Below are 17000 nucleotides of genomic sequence, written 5' to 3'. Positions count from 1 at the left end.
CCAGGGCCCAGCACTCCCCTCCCCCAAGCCACAGGGGCTCCCTTTTTCCTCTTAACCTGCCTCCTGCATCCACCACCCCGAGGCCAGGGCAGGGTGTTCCTCCTCCTCCTCCTCCCTCACTGTTTGAAACGCCAGCCTCAGCACCTGGGGGTGGAATAATAAACTGACTGGGGGAGGGAGGTTGAACTATATGTATGTCTTCTGCAGCTGTGTTGTAGAAGTGATGATCTTGGCATCCTCCACTCCTTGTTAACCCAATGGAAAGCACAGTCAAGTCACTAAGTTAGACTTATTTCTGTACCAAAAAAAAACCCCAACCCAGTTTCAGCTGAGCAGTTTGTTTTCTTCAGGATAAGGCTTATAAATCCTCCCGAGCCTGGTGGTCAAGGTCATTTTTGCAAAAAACAAACCAAACCCCAAGAAGGGAGAAGGGGTTATATTTCCAGGCAAACAAAATGAGAGGCAAGAGCTTTGTTCCCCAAGGATAAACCTAGGAATAACCAGAGCTACGGCTGCAAAGTGCTGGTAACAGAGGGCTGCCAAGTAAACTGCCAGCACTTTCCAGTGCCTAGTTAAACACCCATCCTCAGAGTTTTAGCTCTCCCCAGCAGTGGGGGGAACACTGCCCAACCCCAAATCCAGCCCCCAGCATTTAAAGGAAACAGCAGGTCTGCCACCCTTACACAAGTTTGATAAGAACAGTATTTCTCAAACAAGTCACCCGACTCAGAATCCTAAACTCAAGCCTTGTTATTCAGATGTTCTTACATAGTTGGAAGCATTCAAAAGAGGATGACCTTCAAAACATTAAGGACTAAGAACAGATGAAATAACACTTTAAAGAAAAGACTTTTAATGTAATACTATAACCCATACATGGACTGTTTTAAAAAAAGAAAAATTAGAATGCAATGAAATCTTAAAGTGTATTCCACCATGACTTTTATCTAAGCATGTTTCTTGTAGTCTGAAATTTTAGTCAGCAGTGATGACGGATGGGCACAGAAAGCGAAGAAAGATTAATTGAATGGAATGAAAGGCAGAAGAAGAGAATATTTCTGAAGATTGTTTCCTCCCACAGTATAAATTTAACAAGTGTTTTCAAGTTTAGTTTAATTAAGCTATAATTACCTTCTGTGGAAGTGTTGGTGAGAAGCCTGCTGCACAGCTGGAATAACACAGTAACTTTAATTACTCACCACCCCCAATAAAAAAAAAAGTCATCTTTTGAGATGTTTTTACCAGTAGCAAGAACAGTTTAAGTATTATTAAGCAGTATTTTAGCAAGTCTTTTTGAATATCTGTCCATTACCTGATGGGTAAAAAAAAAAAAGCTACAGCAGGACAAGAACCATGCATCAACTAACATCGCTAGCATTGCATTTTCTCTTACTTAAAAAGCTACGCTGAACACAGAATACCATGCATATACAGATATTACCAACTACTTTGAAATAACTGCTCTTCAGTATGAGGGAATTAGCAGCTTACCCTAAAAAAGTTTTTCCTTTAGCTAAATAAATGCTATAAAAAACAAAACAAAAAAGGTGAATATGTTGGCTTTATCGATACAGATGAAAGTGTGTCAACTATAGCGTTCACTCTGGAATCGTGGAGCATAGTTTCTGGCAGTTTCATTCTCCTGTGTTGTGATTAAGTCTATAATAGCTGTCAGTACTGCTGTATCTCTGGATTTAATATCATTCCAGTCCACAGGATGTGGGTTTTCTATTTTTTCTTGTAGAAGATCATCAAGCTCTTGTCTTAAATTGGGAAGAGGTGGTGGGAAGGGGGGGGGGGGGGGGGGAGGGGGGAAGAGAAAAAAGAAGAGAGACAGGCAATTAGAGCTACACACAACATTACTACAGTAAGTTCAAAGCCCTTGGGGCCTCTGTTCTCCTAATCTTTACACCTGCTCTTCTCCTGTCAATTCATTTCAACATTGCTATTTTCAGGATCAAAAGCTGCTTCTCAAAAACTAGCAGTTTTACCTTTTATGGCAGATGACCATCTCTGGGTGTGATGGCCTTTAACAGCCTATACATCCATTAGCTGACTATTGCAGGATTAAAAATATTTGGGTTAAAAAAAAAAAAGGTATGATTTCTAGGATCTAATATTAAACAGAGCTCTATTCAGCTCCTCCTTCCACCGGCACCTACTACTGCTAGCGAAAGAGCCCCATCCTCATGTTTCCGTATCCACGTGGACATTTCATGGACTGATCAAGTCATCCTACAGCTTTTGCTATGGAAAACCACAGCTATTAAGCTCTTCGAATCTCTCGCTGTAAGACATGTTTACAAATCCTTTAAATCCACCCTATGACTCTTCTCTGAAGCTTCTACAGTTTTTCAATATCCCCATGAACTTTTCAGCAGAGGCCGCACCAGCTGAACAAGAACATCACCACCCTATTCCTGATGCCTCAGTAGGCACACAGCCTCATTCTCATTAGCCAGGCTACTGCACTGGAAACAAACAAACAAGAAGTCTGAGTGCCTGCTCCTAAGGCCAAACACAAGGGAGCACATTACTGTTCACTTCTGCCCCGCTTACCATGCGATACAGACTGCTCAGAATGTTATTTTTACTACTGCGTTTTAACTTGCATTCATCTACACGCCTTCAGTAGATCTCTTCTGTTTACTTTGTGTACTTGAACTGCTTACTGGGAATACATTTAAAACATTATCATCTCCCCGCAGTGATACATCAGCAGGTACACAGTAATATAAAATATAGAAATCTCTAAGAAGAAGCAGTGTTACGCTAAGTCTTCCATATACATTATTATTAAACAGTCACCTTAACTAAGTGCGCTATTCTTGCCGGAGACTGGAAAACAATCCATTCATCCACAGCGATGGTATCCTGATCTTTATCCTTCTGAATGGATATATCTCCTCCGAAGAACAAGAGACAGTACGGAGACACCTCTGTACAATCGTACAAGTAAATCTGCAAGAAGACAAAATTGTCCAATCACCCTTCACAACATCTTAAGTGACATCAGCAACCCTTAATGAAACTCATAACAGAATTCCAGAAGAATGGTATTTCTTTAATAATTCGGAGTCATTCATAAATTTGCAAGACATATCTGAAGCAACTCAGTTGGAAAAGTTACATGTAATCAGATTAAACAGGGGCAAAAATGGTCCCAAATACACTCCTTCACACACAGAGGTGAAATCAAACCAACTACTCTATAACAATCAGAGGGGAAAAAAAATTTTTTTCAGCATATTCAAAAGTACTCCACTGGATCAAAGAAAAGTAATTAAAAAAAATAATTACACCTGTCATTGCCAGAACCTTTGAAAAAAGAAAAAACCCCAAAAACCAAACAACCAAAAACCCAGAAGTTAGTGTATTAGTTATTTGTGGAACAATACCACCAGTACCACAAAGAACATAATCTGACGGCACGTAAAAGAAATAACCCAAGACAGGGAGGCTTCAAACAGAGGCACTGTTCACATCCCCTTTGAGCCTTGATCCAATGTTATTAAAGAGCTACAAAAATAAATTACACAAATATAAACCTTCACATACACTGCTAGTTCTCATCTTCAAATGGTACACAAGCCAGTTATAATGGAACTCTGTTTCTTCCACATTAACCGATTTAGGATGAATATTAACTGTTCCATCTGTCTTGGTGCAAACTTTCACCCTTAAAAGAAAAAAGAGTTTTTATTTTAGGATTGAAATAAGATCTTGAAAGTTTAGCACAATCATGTCCCAAGTTAAAAAACCCTCCAATTATTCACTAGTGTTCTAAACTCTGAAAGTGCAAGGACATTCAAAGAAACTTTAACTCCTTTCCCAAAAGATTACAACTGAATCTACAGTATGAATTTTTAGACATCTCTCTCGGCATTTAAGAAGTTTGAATTCTTTGCCAAATTTACCCCCTTTCTCTCAAGCAGAAAAAACAAGTGGCATTCTTTTTCCAAATGAAGGACTCCGAGTTACTGAATTTGGTTACATAAACCAAGTTTCAAGCAGTTTCTTGGAAAAACCACATAAGGAACTTACCTATCTGAATTCTTTGCTCAGCGTTAAGCTGTCAGTGTGGAACAAGGGACTAGCTATACCACTGTCAGCCAGTCTGGAGTGGTGTACCTCGATTTGTACCATGTGCCTTTGCACAAATTTGACTCAAGGGATAACGTTCAACTGCTTTGGTTATACTTACTACCCAAAATCACATTTCCCTTATAATAATGTCGTCAGACAATAAAAAGCAGAAACCAAGCACAATATGTATGAAGCACAACTGTTCTCCTTCCCACATTTCAGAGATGTAATTCTTTGGGTGTGGATCACTGAGCGCTCTACTCCCTGCGTGCAGAAGTATTTTGCAAAACGTGGAGTTCAGTGTTTTCAAACAGAAACAGCGAGTGGGAGAGCGTCTCCAGCAAGGTGGTTAGTGTAACAAATCTCTCGTTCAGCGGATCATAAAATTGAACCTTCCTGGGCAGCTGGCTTACACCTAGCTCCACCATGCGGCAAAGATACAGCGACACAGTAACTTGCGTCAGGTTTGCAGACGTGCTGCATTTAGGTGACTCCAGCACACTGGTCTCAGTTTAAAAGGGAGTATCAATTGACTGGCAGTGCCAGCTATAGACGGGTCTAAATTGCACAATCTAAGGTAGAATTTTGACGACCTATTCTTACTCCATCCATAGAAATAATCACTTGGGGGGGGTTTTGCTTGTTTTTTTTAATTATAGGCATAATGATTGTTCCTAGCTTGCTGTTTCAACATTACACACCCAGAAAAATCAATCCAAATGTTCAACCCTTCATTCTGTCTTAAATCAGGTCCATAAAGAAGGATGTCTATATTCTGACGAGTATGCTGTTACTGTGAGAACAGTTAATAAGAATAAATAGTCTGATAATACAAATAGTGATAAATCAACAGACTGGAATTTCTGGGCTCTATGTTGCCAAGAAATAAGCATGGATAGTGTTTCAAAGATGATGGTAGGACTCCTTTAGCAGCAGTGTTATTGATATATTATAACATTATCCATGGCATGATAAGGTCACAAATTATTTCACAGACTAGCAGGTATCCAAAGTGTTAAACAAAGTAGCGATCAACAATCAAGTTACTTCATTTGAGAAAGGGTAGATGGGAGTAACCCGCACCTGTGATTGAGCTATGCAGAGATTCATTCATGCACTCAAGCCATTGCTTCACCTTGCCAAAGTACCTAATGTGGAAAACACCTCGAGTACAAACCAACATTAAACCAAACCCTTACATTTTTCTCTTTTTGCTGAAGCTTGGCCGGATCTTTGCAACTTTTGGATATAAACCAGCACAGATGACCGCTTTGAGCAACTTCTCATTATCTGTAGAAGACAGCAAAGTAAATAACGCAGTTCTGCAAACTGAGATTTCAGCTATCAGAAGTTTTCCATTTCCTTCCACCGTTTACCTGAGTTGATATTAGATTTGGGATCCTTGGGGTCTCTGCTATTCACAAATCCAGCTGCAAGGAGATGCTCCGCAAACTGTCCTTTCATGTTATGCAGCATCTAGGAAACAACAAAAATTGCCCCAGAATGATGCTGTGCCAAAAGGCTCCTCCCCTTTTCCCCACAGACACGATCCTCTCTTTTAAACTGCCAGGATGTTACCTGGAGTGTATTTGAAGATAGGAAGTATTCCCAGCAATAGTCTTTCTCAGTTCTGAAACCACGGCGCCGAGTCTCTTCCCAGCCCTAAAAATTAAAAACGTAGTTCAAAGGCATTTGTAAGTGAGCACATACTAAAAAATGAAGGACAGCAAAAACTGGAGGTCAACAAACAATATAGTTACATTTTTCTTTACAAGAGAGAAAGTAAATCCTTTGATCTCTCTGTTTATATATACGCAGTACAGAGTAGAAAAACACAACTTTACAACATTTTGAATCAAAAACTTCATTTTTCCATGGTGAGGAGTGAAATCTAGCTAAGTTTGCCAGAACTTCCTTTCTTGCTGTTAACAGTCCTGGGTAGAAACGGCATTCCAGGCCATTTATTTCCTCCTCTTCTCGCCCCAACACTATACAACTGAATCTCCAACACTTTTGAAGTCAGCTTCAGCCTCTTGTAGAGGCCAGAAGGACAAGAATTAATGACTTCAGCAAGGTAACTATAACATTATAGTCTCTTTCATAGACTATAATAAGTCTTATAACTTATAATTAGTCTTATATATTATGTTTTCTAAGTCTCTTTCATAGACTTATCCACAAGAAATTAGGTTATTGAGCCTGAAGACAAGATTCCTCAACACTAGAAGGGTGAAAATTAATTTGGTTTTATGTTTCTGTAGAAGCCAAGAAAGAAATACTTCAGAACATAAACCGATCAGTTTTTTTCCTTAGAATAATCCACATTACTCAAATTAAAATTCTAGAAGAAAAAACACATTAAAACATGCCTACCGTGAAAGCATTCACCACAGTTAGATGATCACTTTTAGTGTTCTTTGACAGTTCCTTTCTTCTTGCATCTGCTACTTTCTCTTTGCCCTAAGAATAATTAGAGCCTATAAAATATTCACGACTGACACACCAGTTCTCTTTTCCTAATTAAGGTACATATATACAGCAATACTTTGTAGGCTACATACATGAAAATTAAAGCTACTTCCGATATTCTGTAGGCAAAGACAATACTTCGTAGTATGTGCAGGCGATCTTTTACTAATAAAAATGTAATTAACATGAAAATAAGATTAACGTGCTTTTAAACTATAACATCTCAGTAAGTCCCAATATCCTTCTGAGATTCTTAAAATCTTATGTGTAATTCTCCTCTTAGAAACTTTACCAGAGGAATAACAAAAGGGTCTTTGAAGCTGAGGCTAGCTGCAATTGTAAGTACTGGATCCAAGCAGCAGAATAAAGCTCCAAAGAGGATCATTTTTCCAATATGTGGTTCAACGGGTAATCGTGCTAAATGGACACCTAGTGGAGTCAGTTCTTCTTGTCTGTCCAAAGCATTCTGTCAGAAGAAGAAAAAAAAAGCAAAAAAGAATAAACACAATAGTTGAAATGGGGAGGATTTCCTTGAAATAGCCACTGGTATACCTACAGAACAAAGGAAAGGCTCATAGCCGGAGAACGCAGCTAGCTGTAATAAGGTATGGTAGAAGAGTGATCAAGCAAGTTTTGGAGAAATTGAAACGTTCAGTTAGATCCAAGAAAACAGCAACCGTCTTTAATGGTGTTTCAAGTGGTCTACTAGGGCTCAGTGTCTTTCTGGACGAAAGTATGAAGAATTGTCTTCCTATTCTCCTGATCAAGCTTATTTTCAGACTTGTATCTTTACCCTCAATATCACTTCTGTTTTTATTTACTCCACCCTTTGCTACTATACAGCATTGTCACAGAACACCAAATGTACGGCTGAGTTTTATCTAAACATTTATAGAATCGTGCCATCAGACTAAATAGTGCCCTTCATCTAAGTCAGATGTTTCAATTTATTGCTACAATGGATTTGTACAAATAACACCAGGGCAAGAAGTCAGTAGTACAAATGTGTCATTAATTTCTCCTTCCCCGGCATCCAAAGGGGCAATGACGTACAAGATCTTTCTCCTACATGCCTTATTTGCCCACAGAAAAAGTATCACAAACTCTTCACTAATCTGACTGGGATAGGAAGGCTTGGTGGATGCAGCCATGAGCAGGGTGTTACAGAAGCAGTGAGTTAAATAAGTATCTGTAGGGAACTTAAATGCGAGGTGCATGTATATGTTTTGAGTCATTTAGAAACTCACGAGTTACTCTACGCAGCCCATAAACATAATGTGAAATTATTTCCTCTGTTCAGTGAAGATATATAAAGGGTGTACACAATATGATAAGGGGTTGCAAATGTCTAGACCTGTACAATCAGAACTGTCTGATAACAACGTAGTAACATGGTCCTAAACAGATTTTTCCTTGCATGTACATTAAGCAATACTTTACCAGCTCCATTAGATGATTTATGGCCAACATTACAGCATCACGAGAGGGTGGATCCATTAGCTTGCTCAGAAAATGAGCAATTCCACCAAGCTTTAGAATCTGAAAGAAAACAAAACAAAACAAAACCCTGCAGCAATTGGAGAAAGATGGCTACCTAAACCTAGAAAGCAGTAACCACACTAATTAAAAAAGTGTGAAGTAATTCACAGCTTGAGTTAGAATTTCACTAATTAAGAACTAAGGTCAACATTAAAAATGTATTGATGATGAAATTTGAAACATAAGGATCTATTCTTCATTCAGTGTGCATACACAAGGAATTCAATACAAACTGCCAAAAAGGAAACTCACATCAGTTCTAAAACTACTTTTTAGTAAAATTCTTTTAAGACATCATATTCCTTGACTCACTGGCATTCTCACTGAAGCTCCTCTGATTGAATGGTATTTGGGGAAGAGGGAGGGGAAGCGCAGTCCAAATTTTTGTTAATAGACTTCAGCTTTTATTTATAGTAGACAATCCTATTTTCCTGGGTTTGGTACTTCTAGATACAAGTATGCATTTTGCAAAAGTTGCTGCAATCATTAGCTAAATATATTGTATTTCTGGTGTAACGAATTTTGACTTGAAGACAACCCTAGGCTCACAGTTGCATTAACTTAATCTCTCAACTTCTTATTCCAATGGAAAAGTAAATAATAAATACGTTTGAAGATTCATATGTTTACCTTGATTTGTAAACAGAGTTCTTCCAAAGGTGTCCTCAAGATCTCTGGTAACTGATAATCATCTAGAAGGCTAGCACGTAGTCCATTGTATAGATGATAACAGTGGCCTGGCTGAACTCTGGAATTATTTAAATAAACAATTGGGGTTTTTTTTTTTCCCCCTACAACACTGACATTATGATTGTGTTTGTTTATAAACAGCTTTCCAAAACACCTCAAGGAATTAGAACTGAAGCGTATTCAATTATAAAAGCCATTTCAGCTTTCTGAAACACAGACCCATCAACAGGAAAAAAGGCATGCAGGACATAGAAACCTCCTATCAACTGCTTAAAAGGAGTAATGAAGAGACCAGAGAAGAACTCTAAGTCTGAAAAAGAGAGAAAATATTCCACAAGGTATTTTGAGAGGGAGAGAAATTTCAAAAAAATTTGGTATATAGCTAAGTGATACTAATTTGTAGGCAATTTTCACTTTAATGTATCATAGTCTCATAAATCAGGTGTGAAGGTAAACGCTACCAACAAAAATTTAAAAAAAATGCTGGACTTATTCTTCTGTAAGAAGGAGGGAAACTCATGAGTTAAACACAGCACAAGTCAGTTTCCTAGAAAGACAAAGAAACCATTCTTTCCCTAAGAACAAGGGACAGCTGTGCTAGCATCTACTTCTGAACATGCCAATAACAAAGTAGTATCTTCAGCACCATGTGCTCCAAGACTGATGGAAACTTAACATCACAAAACTTTTCTAACTATCCCCATTATTCTTACCTTCCTGCTCGACCTTTCCTCTGCTTGGCATTAGCTTTACTAACCCACTCTGCAGCCATTGTGCTAATGTTGTTCTGTGTGTCAAAGTGAGTTTCCTTTATTTTTCCACCATCTATAACGAACACTACGTCATCTATTGTAATGCTGTTTAAAAAAAGAGAGAAAAAAAATGCAACTCTTCATCTTTGCAAGCTTGCCCTAGGATTTTAAAGAGGTTTAGCCTCTCTTTACCCCCTCCCAAACTGAGAGCCAACAATTAAAAAAAATCTGTGTTTGGAATTTCATTAAGGATTATGTTACTAAGCAGTTCAAGAAACAGCTTGATTTATTCTCCTAGGTCTGACAAAAGTCATCACATGGAGTTATGAAGTCTGCAGAGAGGACAGGCAGCTCAGATTTATCATGTACAACAAAGGCAAGCCTTTAAAGTAACATTCACATTTTAATTAAAACAATGTTTAGTCTATAAACATTTCTAAAGATAAAGTGTTATAAATGAATGGTACAAATACAAAAACATATTTTAGAAATATTAAACAGGTTTATACTTTGGATTACCACTTTCGTTTATTTTATAAAACGTATAGCTTTTTTTGGTCTGTATAGCTAGCTATTTACCTAGTCTCTGCAATGTTGGTAGCAATCACGATTTTCCTTACTCCTGGCGGGGTCTTCTTAAAAACCTGCAATTATCCATGGCCCATTTATACATTTGCCAAAACCAAACATATGCTTAATTAATTTTTTTTGTAGTTGTGAAATATTACAATAAAAGAAAAGCATACCTGAGTCTGGTTAACAGTAGGCATCAATGAATGTAAAGGTATGATAATAAACCTATCTGAAAATTAAAAATCAGTAAAAGATATGGTGTAAGCACAGAAACTTTAATTTTACAGGAAAATCAACTATGCAGAATAGAGAAAATATGCTGCAAGTAAGTCTACTGTTTCTTATTCTGAATTCACAGGTATATGTATCATAATCGCAAATTCTAAAGTAAAAAGGTATAAAGGATCTTTTTTTATTACGCTATGATGACTTCACAAGTTTAAGAAAATAGATGAAGTTGTCTACGGTAATTTATATTTCATTTTTAAATTCTCGAATTATTTAATAATTGCTCAAGTTTAATAAATAAACTGACACTCTCAATCTTTCAATAAATTGAAATTCTTTATCTATAGAATGTACACAACATGAACTGTAAGACAACTATCTGAATAGTCAAGAGCATAGTTAGACAAGTTAGATGAAAATATGAGTTATGCAAACAGGACATTAAAGTGTATCAGACAGGCGTAGGGTATTTTAGTGCCCTATTAAAAAAGCTTCTAGGAATAAATAGGATTTAAAAGAACTATCAGCAAAGCAGTGACAGAAGCTGCTGAAGAATCAAGAAAAGAGGAAATGAACACAGAACGAAGAAAGAGAGTTTAGTTTTGGATGGAAGTTATCATAGCGACAGGAAAGAACAAAAGGAAAAAGATGCAGGTCTGAGATGCTTTTTCAGATTGTTCACTCCTACACTGAGGAAAATGAGTTATCATTAGCAGATGAAAGATACCACAGAAATGCAAAAAATGCTGAACACACTGCAATCATTTTGAGAGGAGAGACGGGGGAAAAAAAATATCCAGTGCAATACCAGCAATCACATGCAAAAATTAAGAATTTGCCACTAACACTACTGCTAGAATTCCCATGTAAAACTTTGTTTTTACCTGACTTAAACATGACTTGTGACATCAAGAGATCATGCAAAGTGCTAATGTTGTCCCAGCCTGGAAGAAACACTAGAATTGCACCATCCTAATTATAAAAGAGGGAGTGAAGGGAAAAGAGGTTAGAATAAATTATATGCTATGCAAAGAACCAGCTACTTGCACACTGATACATACACGTTGGATAGGTGATATTTGAAAACTCATTGACTCAAATTTGGAACAAAGTTTATAAGATTGTTTTCCATAAAAGAGTTAGCTACATACATTTATCTGAACCTAAATAAAAATTTGATTTTAAACATTGTTCTCCTGCAGTGTTTTAAACACTGCCATGTCAACGCTAGAAGAATTTGAGCTGCAAATAAAACAGAGAGAAACTAATGTATAATTTTCAACACAGGAAGAACAAAATATGAAACAGCAACTCATCCTCATTATCCACAGCTTAAATGATCTATCAACTGAAATATTAATATTTTAAATAATCAAAATTATCTTTAAGGAATCAGCCAAAGTGTCAGCTCGTCCACAGACATTTTTGAACACAGGAACAAATATTAACTTCAGGTTATGAAAATCTACATACGTTATACCTGTGGTAACAGAAGTTGTTCTTACTTCATGTTTGTCACTGCTTCAGGCACAGGATCCTTCTGATATTAATATTCTGATGCTGTTATTAGTAGGCACATTTGGGAATAACTATTAATGCAGCTGTATTAACTACTAATCTTGACAAGCTGAAAGTTGGAAGAGTCTCCTACCTGTGTGTTTGGTAAATGTGACTAGACTTTTGCTAGGCTGTATAAAAATTCAGTCTTCACAGCATCGAAGTCATATTTAGATTACTCAGGCAGGAAACCCATTAAAGCCAACTGCACAGTGTAGACATGAGGCAGTGAACATCAGCTCTAAGTGTTGCTCTTGCCCTCTCCCTCCCATTGCTGGGAGACTTAGTTGTACACTAAAGAGGTTTTCAGACAGTTTTCTACAGCTATTTCACAAAATTTAACTTTTACTACAGGCTACAAAGAATACTGCCTTTGACAAACACACAGTCACAGAAAGAACTGAAAGTTAAAGTTTAATTTGTAATTATCTTACTTTCCATCAAATAACTAAGATGTATAATTAGTTTGAAGGGAAAAAATGCAGCAATCTGAATCAAAATGGCACCCAAACCTTCAGATATCTATCCCGTTTTATTTACAAGACAATCCCTACTGTCAGTGAAAGAATTCAGGCTTTTTTATCCCTTGCTCAGAAGGGACCATGAATGAGCATATCAAATGTATTTGTAAGTTTTCCAAGTTTGCTATGTACATAGCTCTCATTAAAACGCACAACCTCTATTCAAGAAAATACTTAGATGTACGCTCCCCTCTAAACATGGATTCTATCCCATCATTTCAATAAACACTGAAACTAACCACGTTCTAAATTCAGGGCTTAAATAGTAATTAGATATTTAAAGCCATGAGGTTACTTCTCAGAAGAGCAAAACAAAAAATTCTTCTTCTTTATATCTGTATGATAAGTCAAGCTAACTATCAGCTCTGACATTCCCAACAGCCACTGACCACAATTCAGTCACATCATTAAAATGTGATGACAGGAGACAGAAGTGTACCTCTTCTTCCAAAACGATGTGTCTGATAAGTGCTGCTATAAGGTCAAGGTCGACCTTGTCATCATCCATCATTTCCAAGGCATCTATAGTACTTGCTGAATACCTACAGGCATTGAAAGCATACATATTGGTAACTTACTAACATACGAAGTTACGCGCTCATGTTTCAGTTACAAGGCTCTGCAATCACACATCTACGTAACCCACTACTGTTCAATTTATTTCTTTGTCTGTTCAATTACTGTACCTCCAATGTACTCTTGAGATTTAGTTCAGTGCAATTATTGTCAGTTTAGAATAGTAAGTTTAAGAATTACCATGTTATCACTGAACTGCATTTGAAGCATTACATGATCTCTCACCTCCTCATGGATTACCTAGGACCTAAACGATCCGAGTTTACCCTTCAATTTCTCTCTCACTCACTACAGTGAGTACGGGAGGCATCCCGTCTGTTCAGCCCTTCGATTTCACAAAAGCTAACACGATGGAAAGAATTGCCAATTGATTCAAGAGACAAGGTGGGAAAGTGAAGGAGTACAAATGGGATAAGCATGGGATAGGCCAGACAGAGATACAGCATTGAGGACTCTTCCCTTAGAAAAGGGAGATAGAACTGAGCCACCTATATTCATTATTGTTACCAAGCTGGATATATAGAAAGTCCCAAAATGCAGAGAACAAATAAGACAGGAGAAAAAAACAGGAAGATGTTGTTCCTGAAATAAATCAGCCAGGCTATCCAATTAATCAACCCATCCAGATTACCAAAGTAGTCAAATGCTGGCAATCAAAAGAATGTTTCAAGTAGACAATCTCTACTAGGTGCTCAAGAGGCAAAATTATTTAGCTTGGTTTTAAACCATTCTAGAGGAATATTAAAATATTCTGAGGAAAAGGCTGTGGTGTGGTTTTTCTTGTTTTGCTGGGGTTTGTTTGTTTTTTTTTTTTAAACGAGCACATTTTGTATTATATTGATTATGAGACTAAAATGCTGTGAGATCTCTCTCAAAGAAAGACTGAAGAAGCGGAGAATTCATTGGAAGAGAACTAATGACCAAAGCTCAAGAAGCCTAACATTATGCTGAAGACTGTAATGGACAATACCAACATCAATAGCAAGTGACTCGACAGCTGTAAGTTCTCTTACAGTTTGCACATGCAAAGGAAGTGAAATCTATGTAATAACTCTAAAGCACTTCAGTGGTTGCCAGCCAATTGTACTGGCAATTCCATCATTATTGTTTTCCACAGTAGCAACTATCACATCATTAATAAAACCACAGTAACAGAATACAGCACTAATTTACGTTTCTCAGTTAAGAAGCGTCTAAAAACTTAACGCAAAAGAATGACTTGAGAACAACCTGCCACGCAGCTGCCTTAAGTAGTCTGGCCATCGTTCCCTGTAGATTTCCTCTTTCTCTTCTTTTTCTGGTCTGCTTACGTGTCCTTGCATGAAGCCTTTCTTCCACCGTGGCCGACGGTCTGTATTTTCTGGAGTATACCTTTAAATTTAAATAACAAACATAATTAAATTTTGAAACGAAAGTAACTTAAAGCCAGCTGCATAGTAGTTTTCCAATACGGACAACATGCTGCACTTTAGCTATACCATGTAAATAAGATTCTTAAGTTTCTTTTCTGAAAGAAATCTTACTTATAAAAACAGGTACCATCTCTAGTAAGCATGATAACATGTAGGAAAAAAACATCTGAACAAACAGAAAAACTAGCTTGATTTAAATAGCCTGAAAATTCACCACACTGAAAGACAGACAATTTTTTTTTTCCTCCTTAAGCCAACATTTCCAGGTACTATGTGCCATTTTTAATTACTGTAAAAGCTACTGAGCTTCCCTTGAAATGTTTTCTGTTTAAAAACCCAGCTAATTCTTCCACAGGTTATTTATACCAAGGTAATCTTTGAAGAGACATACTAAGTAAAACAACCCAAAATACTGTCTATAATGGTGTTCAGAAAATATGTTTACCTCAACTTCTCAATTACATCTTCAAGAAGATATTCCACCACAGGGAAAGTGAACCCAGGTATGTGAATCATTGGACAATTATCTGTTGAGGAAGGCATAACTCAGTTTTTAGACAGCAAATAAAATACTGTACTGAAATAATAGAGGCAATAAACATTCTTCACTATTTTTGCAAGATAGTTGCCAAGTCTATAGGGTCTTTCTGTTTGTTTATTTTTAAATTCTCACAAGAGACGCCAAATTAAATTCCAAATAAAGTTGCTGAATAAAAAAAGTATAGGTAGCAAGCAGTATATTGTTCTCCAGCATGTTCGTCTGGTTCCAGCTACAGGATAAAGCTGGAAGACTGAACAACTAAAGGCTTCAATCTAGTTGCCCACTCACACCAAGACTTCTAAAATACGGTAAATATTAGTAAATATTTAATATGAAAACACTCTGGAGATACTGTTTCCATGATATGTCTGAAAAGCAAATACAGAAGCAACATATGCTCACGACGAGATAAAACTAAGGGAATAAGCATCTCCAGCAGCCGGCAACTATTCGTAAAATTGAAGTCATTACCTCTTTTGATAAAAATCAATCCTAAAATTTGAGAACTGCATTATACTGTAGAAGCTTAAATTACTTAAGAAGAACATTCATAGGAAGCATTTCACCCACCAAAATACTCCGAAAACTTCTCTGCATTTAAAGTAGCACTCATTAGTATTACTTTGAGATCCAAACGAATATTCAAAAGATCTTTAATAATGCTCATTAAAACATCTGACTGAAGATTTCTTTCGTGAATTTCATCAAGGACTACATGACTAATGCTGGACAAGTGCCTAAAATAGAAGAGCAGGAAGTTAAACATTTGTTTTTAGCAAAATTAAAAAACAGAGCTGAGACTGTTAGAAACAGCTCAGTAGTCAAGTAATTTCATAATTGTATTCAGTTTGTTATTAAATAGGAAAACTTACTTATCTGACTGGAGCCACTGTAGGACAATTCCTGTGGTACAGTATAAAATTGAACCTTGTTTCCTTGGTAATCGACTGAAAGATACATTAAGAATTCCTCAGTTCTCTTCTGTATTTTACAAAGTACTTTAAAAACTTAAAATCAAAATGCAGATAGTCATTACAGACAATATGAAGTATGCCTCATGCTCTAACTTGCTCACTTAGAGTTCAACTGGAGGAACAAGGAATTAGGCCACAGTTGCAGCACTTTTGTCGATGGGGAATGAACAGAATCTGACAGAAGCCCTGATTTCCCGGACACAATTTTTCATCATTTGCACATTGATCTGCTGACCCCAAATTTTTGCAGCTATCTAAGCTCAGCACAGATGACAGCTAGATATACAGCAGTATAATATTCTTGATTAAATAGTAAAGAAAAATATAAATGAGATTCTATAGTCAAATTAAAATGCTGAAATGACTAAACTGTCATCTCTCACCAGCAGTTTTTCTTCAATGACAATTGAGATTCCATTATTTGCTGGTAACATTTCAGATTTTTTTCTAAATTACAGATGACTCCAAATGTAATAGCTTTTGCTCTATGGCACTAGGTCTACGAACTCTTGTCAACGCACCTAACTTTATTACCTGATCCCAGTGGGATTGCTCAATGGGTAAGTGTCACAAATACATAGTTTTACACAGAAATATGGCTTATAGCATTCTCTCCTTTAGCATTTCCATTTTTCCTTGAAATTCATGGATTAAGGACATCAGTTTTATAGCAGAACCTTTTAGAAGAGCTGAAAAAAGGACTTACTAGACAAATTACAACTTGGTGCTAGCCATTGTTACACGCTGCATAAAATACAACAATCACACTCAAACTTTTGCTAAATTTCAAAAAACCTACACCAGCTATTCACAGGAATTCCTTTGGAAGAAAATATCAGAATGAAAGCAGTCATCTATGTTAAGAACTACTTTTCAAATTTTCTTGCTTGAATAACAATAGATACTACTTTACCTGAATGCACAAAAACTGCCAAGGGAGCCTCTCTTACCTCTGTAGACGAATTTGGTATCCTGTGCTCTTGCCATTACCACATGCTTCTGCCCTTTCAGCAGCAACTCTCTCAGCCACCTTAGAAAAAGAAATGAAATCAAAATAGTGCATTAAAGAAAATTTTAAGAAA

At 36.9% G+C, this 17000-nt stretch overlaps 1 protein-coding gene across 1 annotated transcript in view; it reads right to left on the bottom strand.

The window, feature by feature from the left end:
- Positions 1-832: 832 nt before the first annotated feature.
- DHX36 (DEAH (Asp-Glu-Ala-His) box polypeptide 36) overlaps positions 833-17000 on the bottom strand; it is a 20366-nt gene continuing 4198 nt past the window's right edge. The window contains exons 5-24 of the mRNA XM_009333947.1: positions 16869-16948; positions 15817-15891; positions 15515-15681; positions 14849-14930; positions 14222-14362; positions 12855-12957; positions 11222-11309; positions 10283-10338; positions 10116-10180; positions 9498-9641; positions 8725-8842; positions 7996-8094; positions 6848-7021; positions 6460-6546; positions 5665-5748; positions 5463-5562; positions 5286-5376; positions 3559-3679; positions 2809-2961; positions 833-1771 (exon numbers count right to left, since the gene is read on the bottom strand). Coding sequence (XP_009332222.1) covers positions 1586-1771; positions 2809-2961; positions 3559-3679; positions 5286-5376; positions 5463-5562; positions 5665-5748; positions 6460-6546; positions 6848-7021; positions 7996-8094; positions 8725-8842; positions 9498-9641; positions 10116-10180; positions 10283-10338; positions 11222-11309; positions 12855-12957; positions 14222-14362; positions 14849-14930; positions 15515-15681; positions 15817-15891; positions 16869-16948 — 2214 coding nt within the window. The 3' untranslated portion in view covers positions 833-1585. The remainder of the gene's footprint in view (positions 1772-2808; positions 2962-3558; positions 3680-5285; positions 5377-5462; positions 5563-5664; positions 5749-6459; positions 6547-6847; positions 7022-7995; positions 8095-8724; positions 8843-9497; positions 9642-10115; positions 10181-10282; positions 10339-11221; positions 11310-12854; positions 12958-14221; positions 14363-14848; positions 14931-15514; positions 15682-15816; positions 15892-16868; positions 16949-17000) is intronic.

Source organism: Pygoscelis adeliae, unplaced genomic scaffold (assembly GCF_000699105.1).
Source record: "Pygoscelis adeliae isolate BGI_AS28 unplaced genomic scaffold, ASM69910v1 Scaffold241, whole genome shotgun sequence".
NCBI classification, from domain to species: domain Eukaryota; kingdom Metazoa; phylum Chordata; class Aves; order Sphenisciformes; family Spheniscidae; genus Pygoscelis; species Pygoscelis adeliae.
This window is presented reverse-complemented; position numbering and strand designations above follow the sequence as displayed.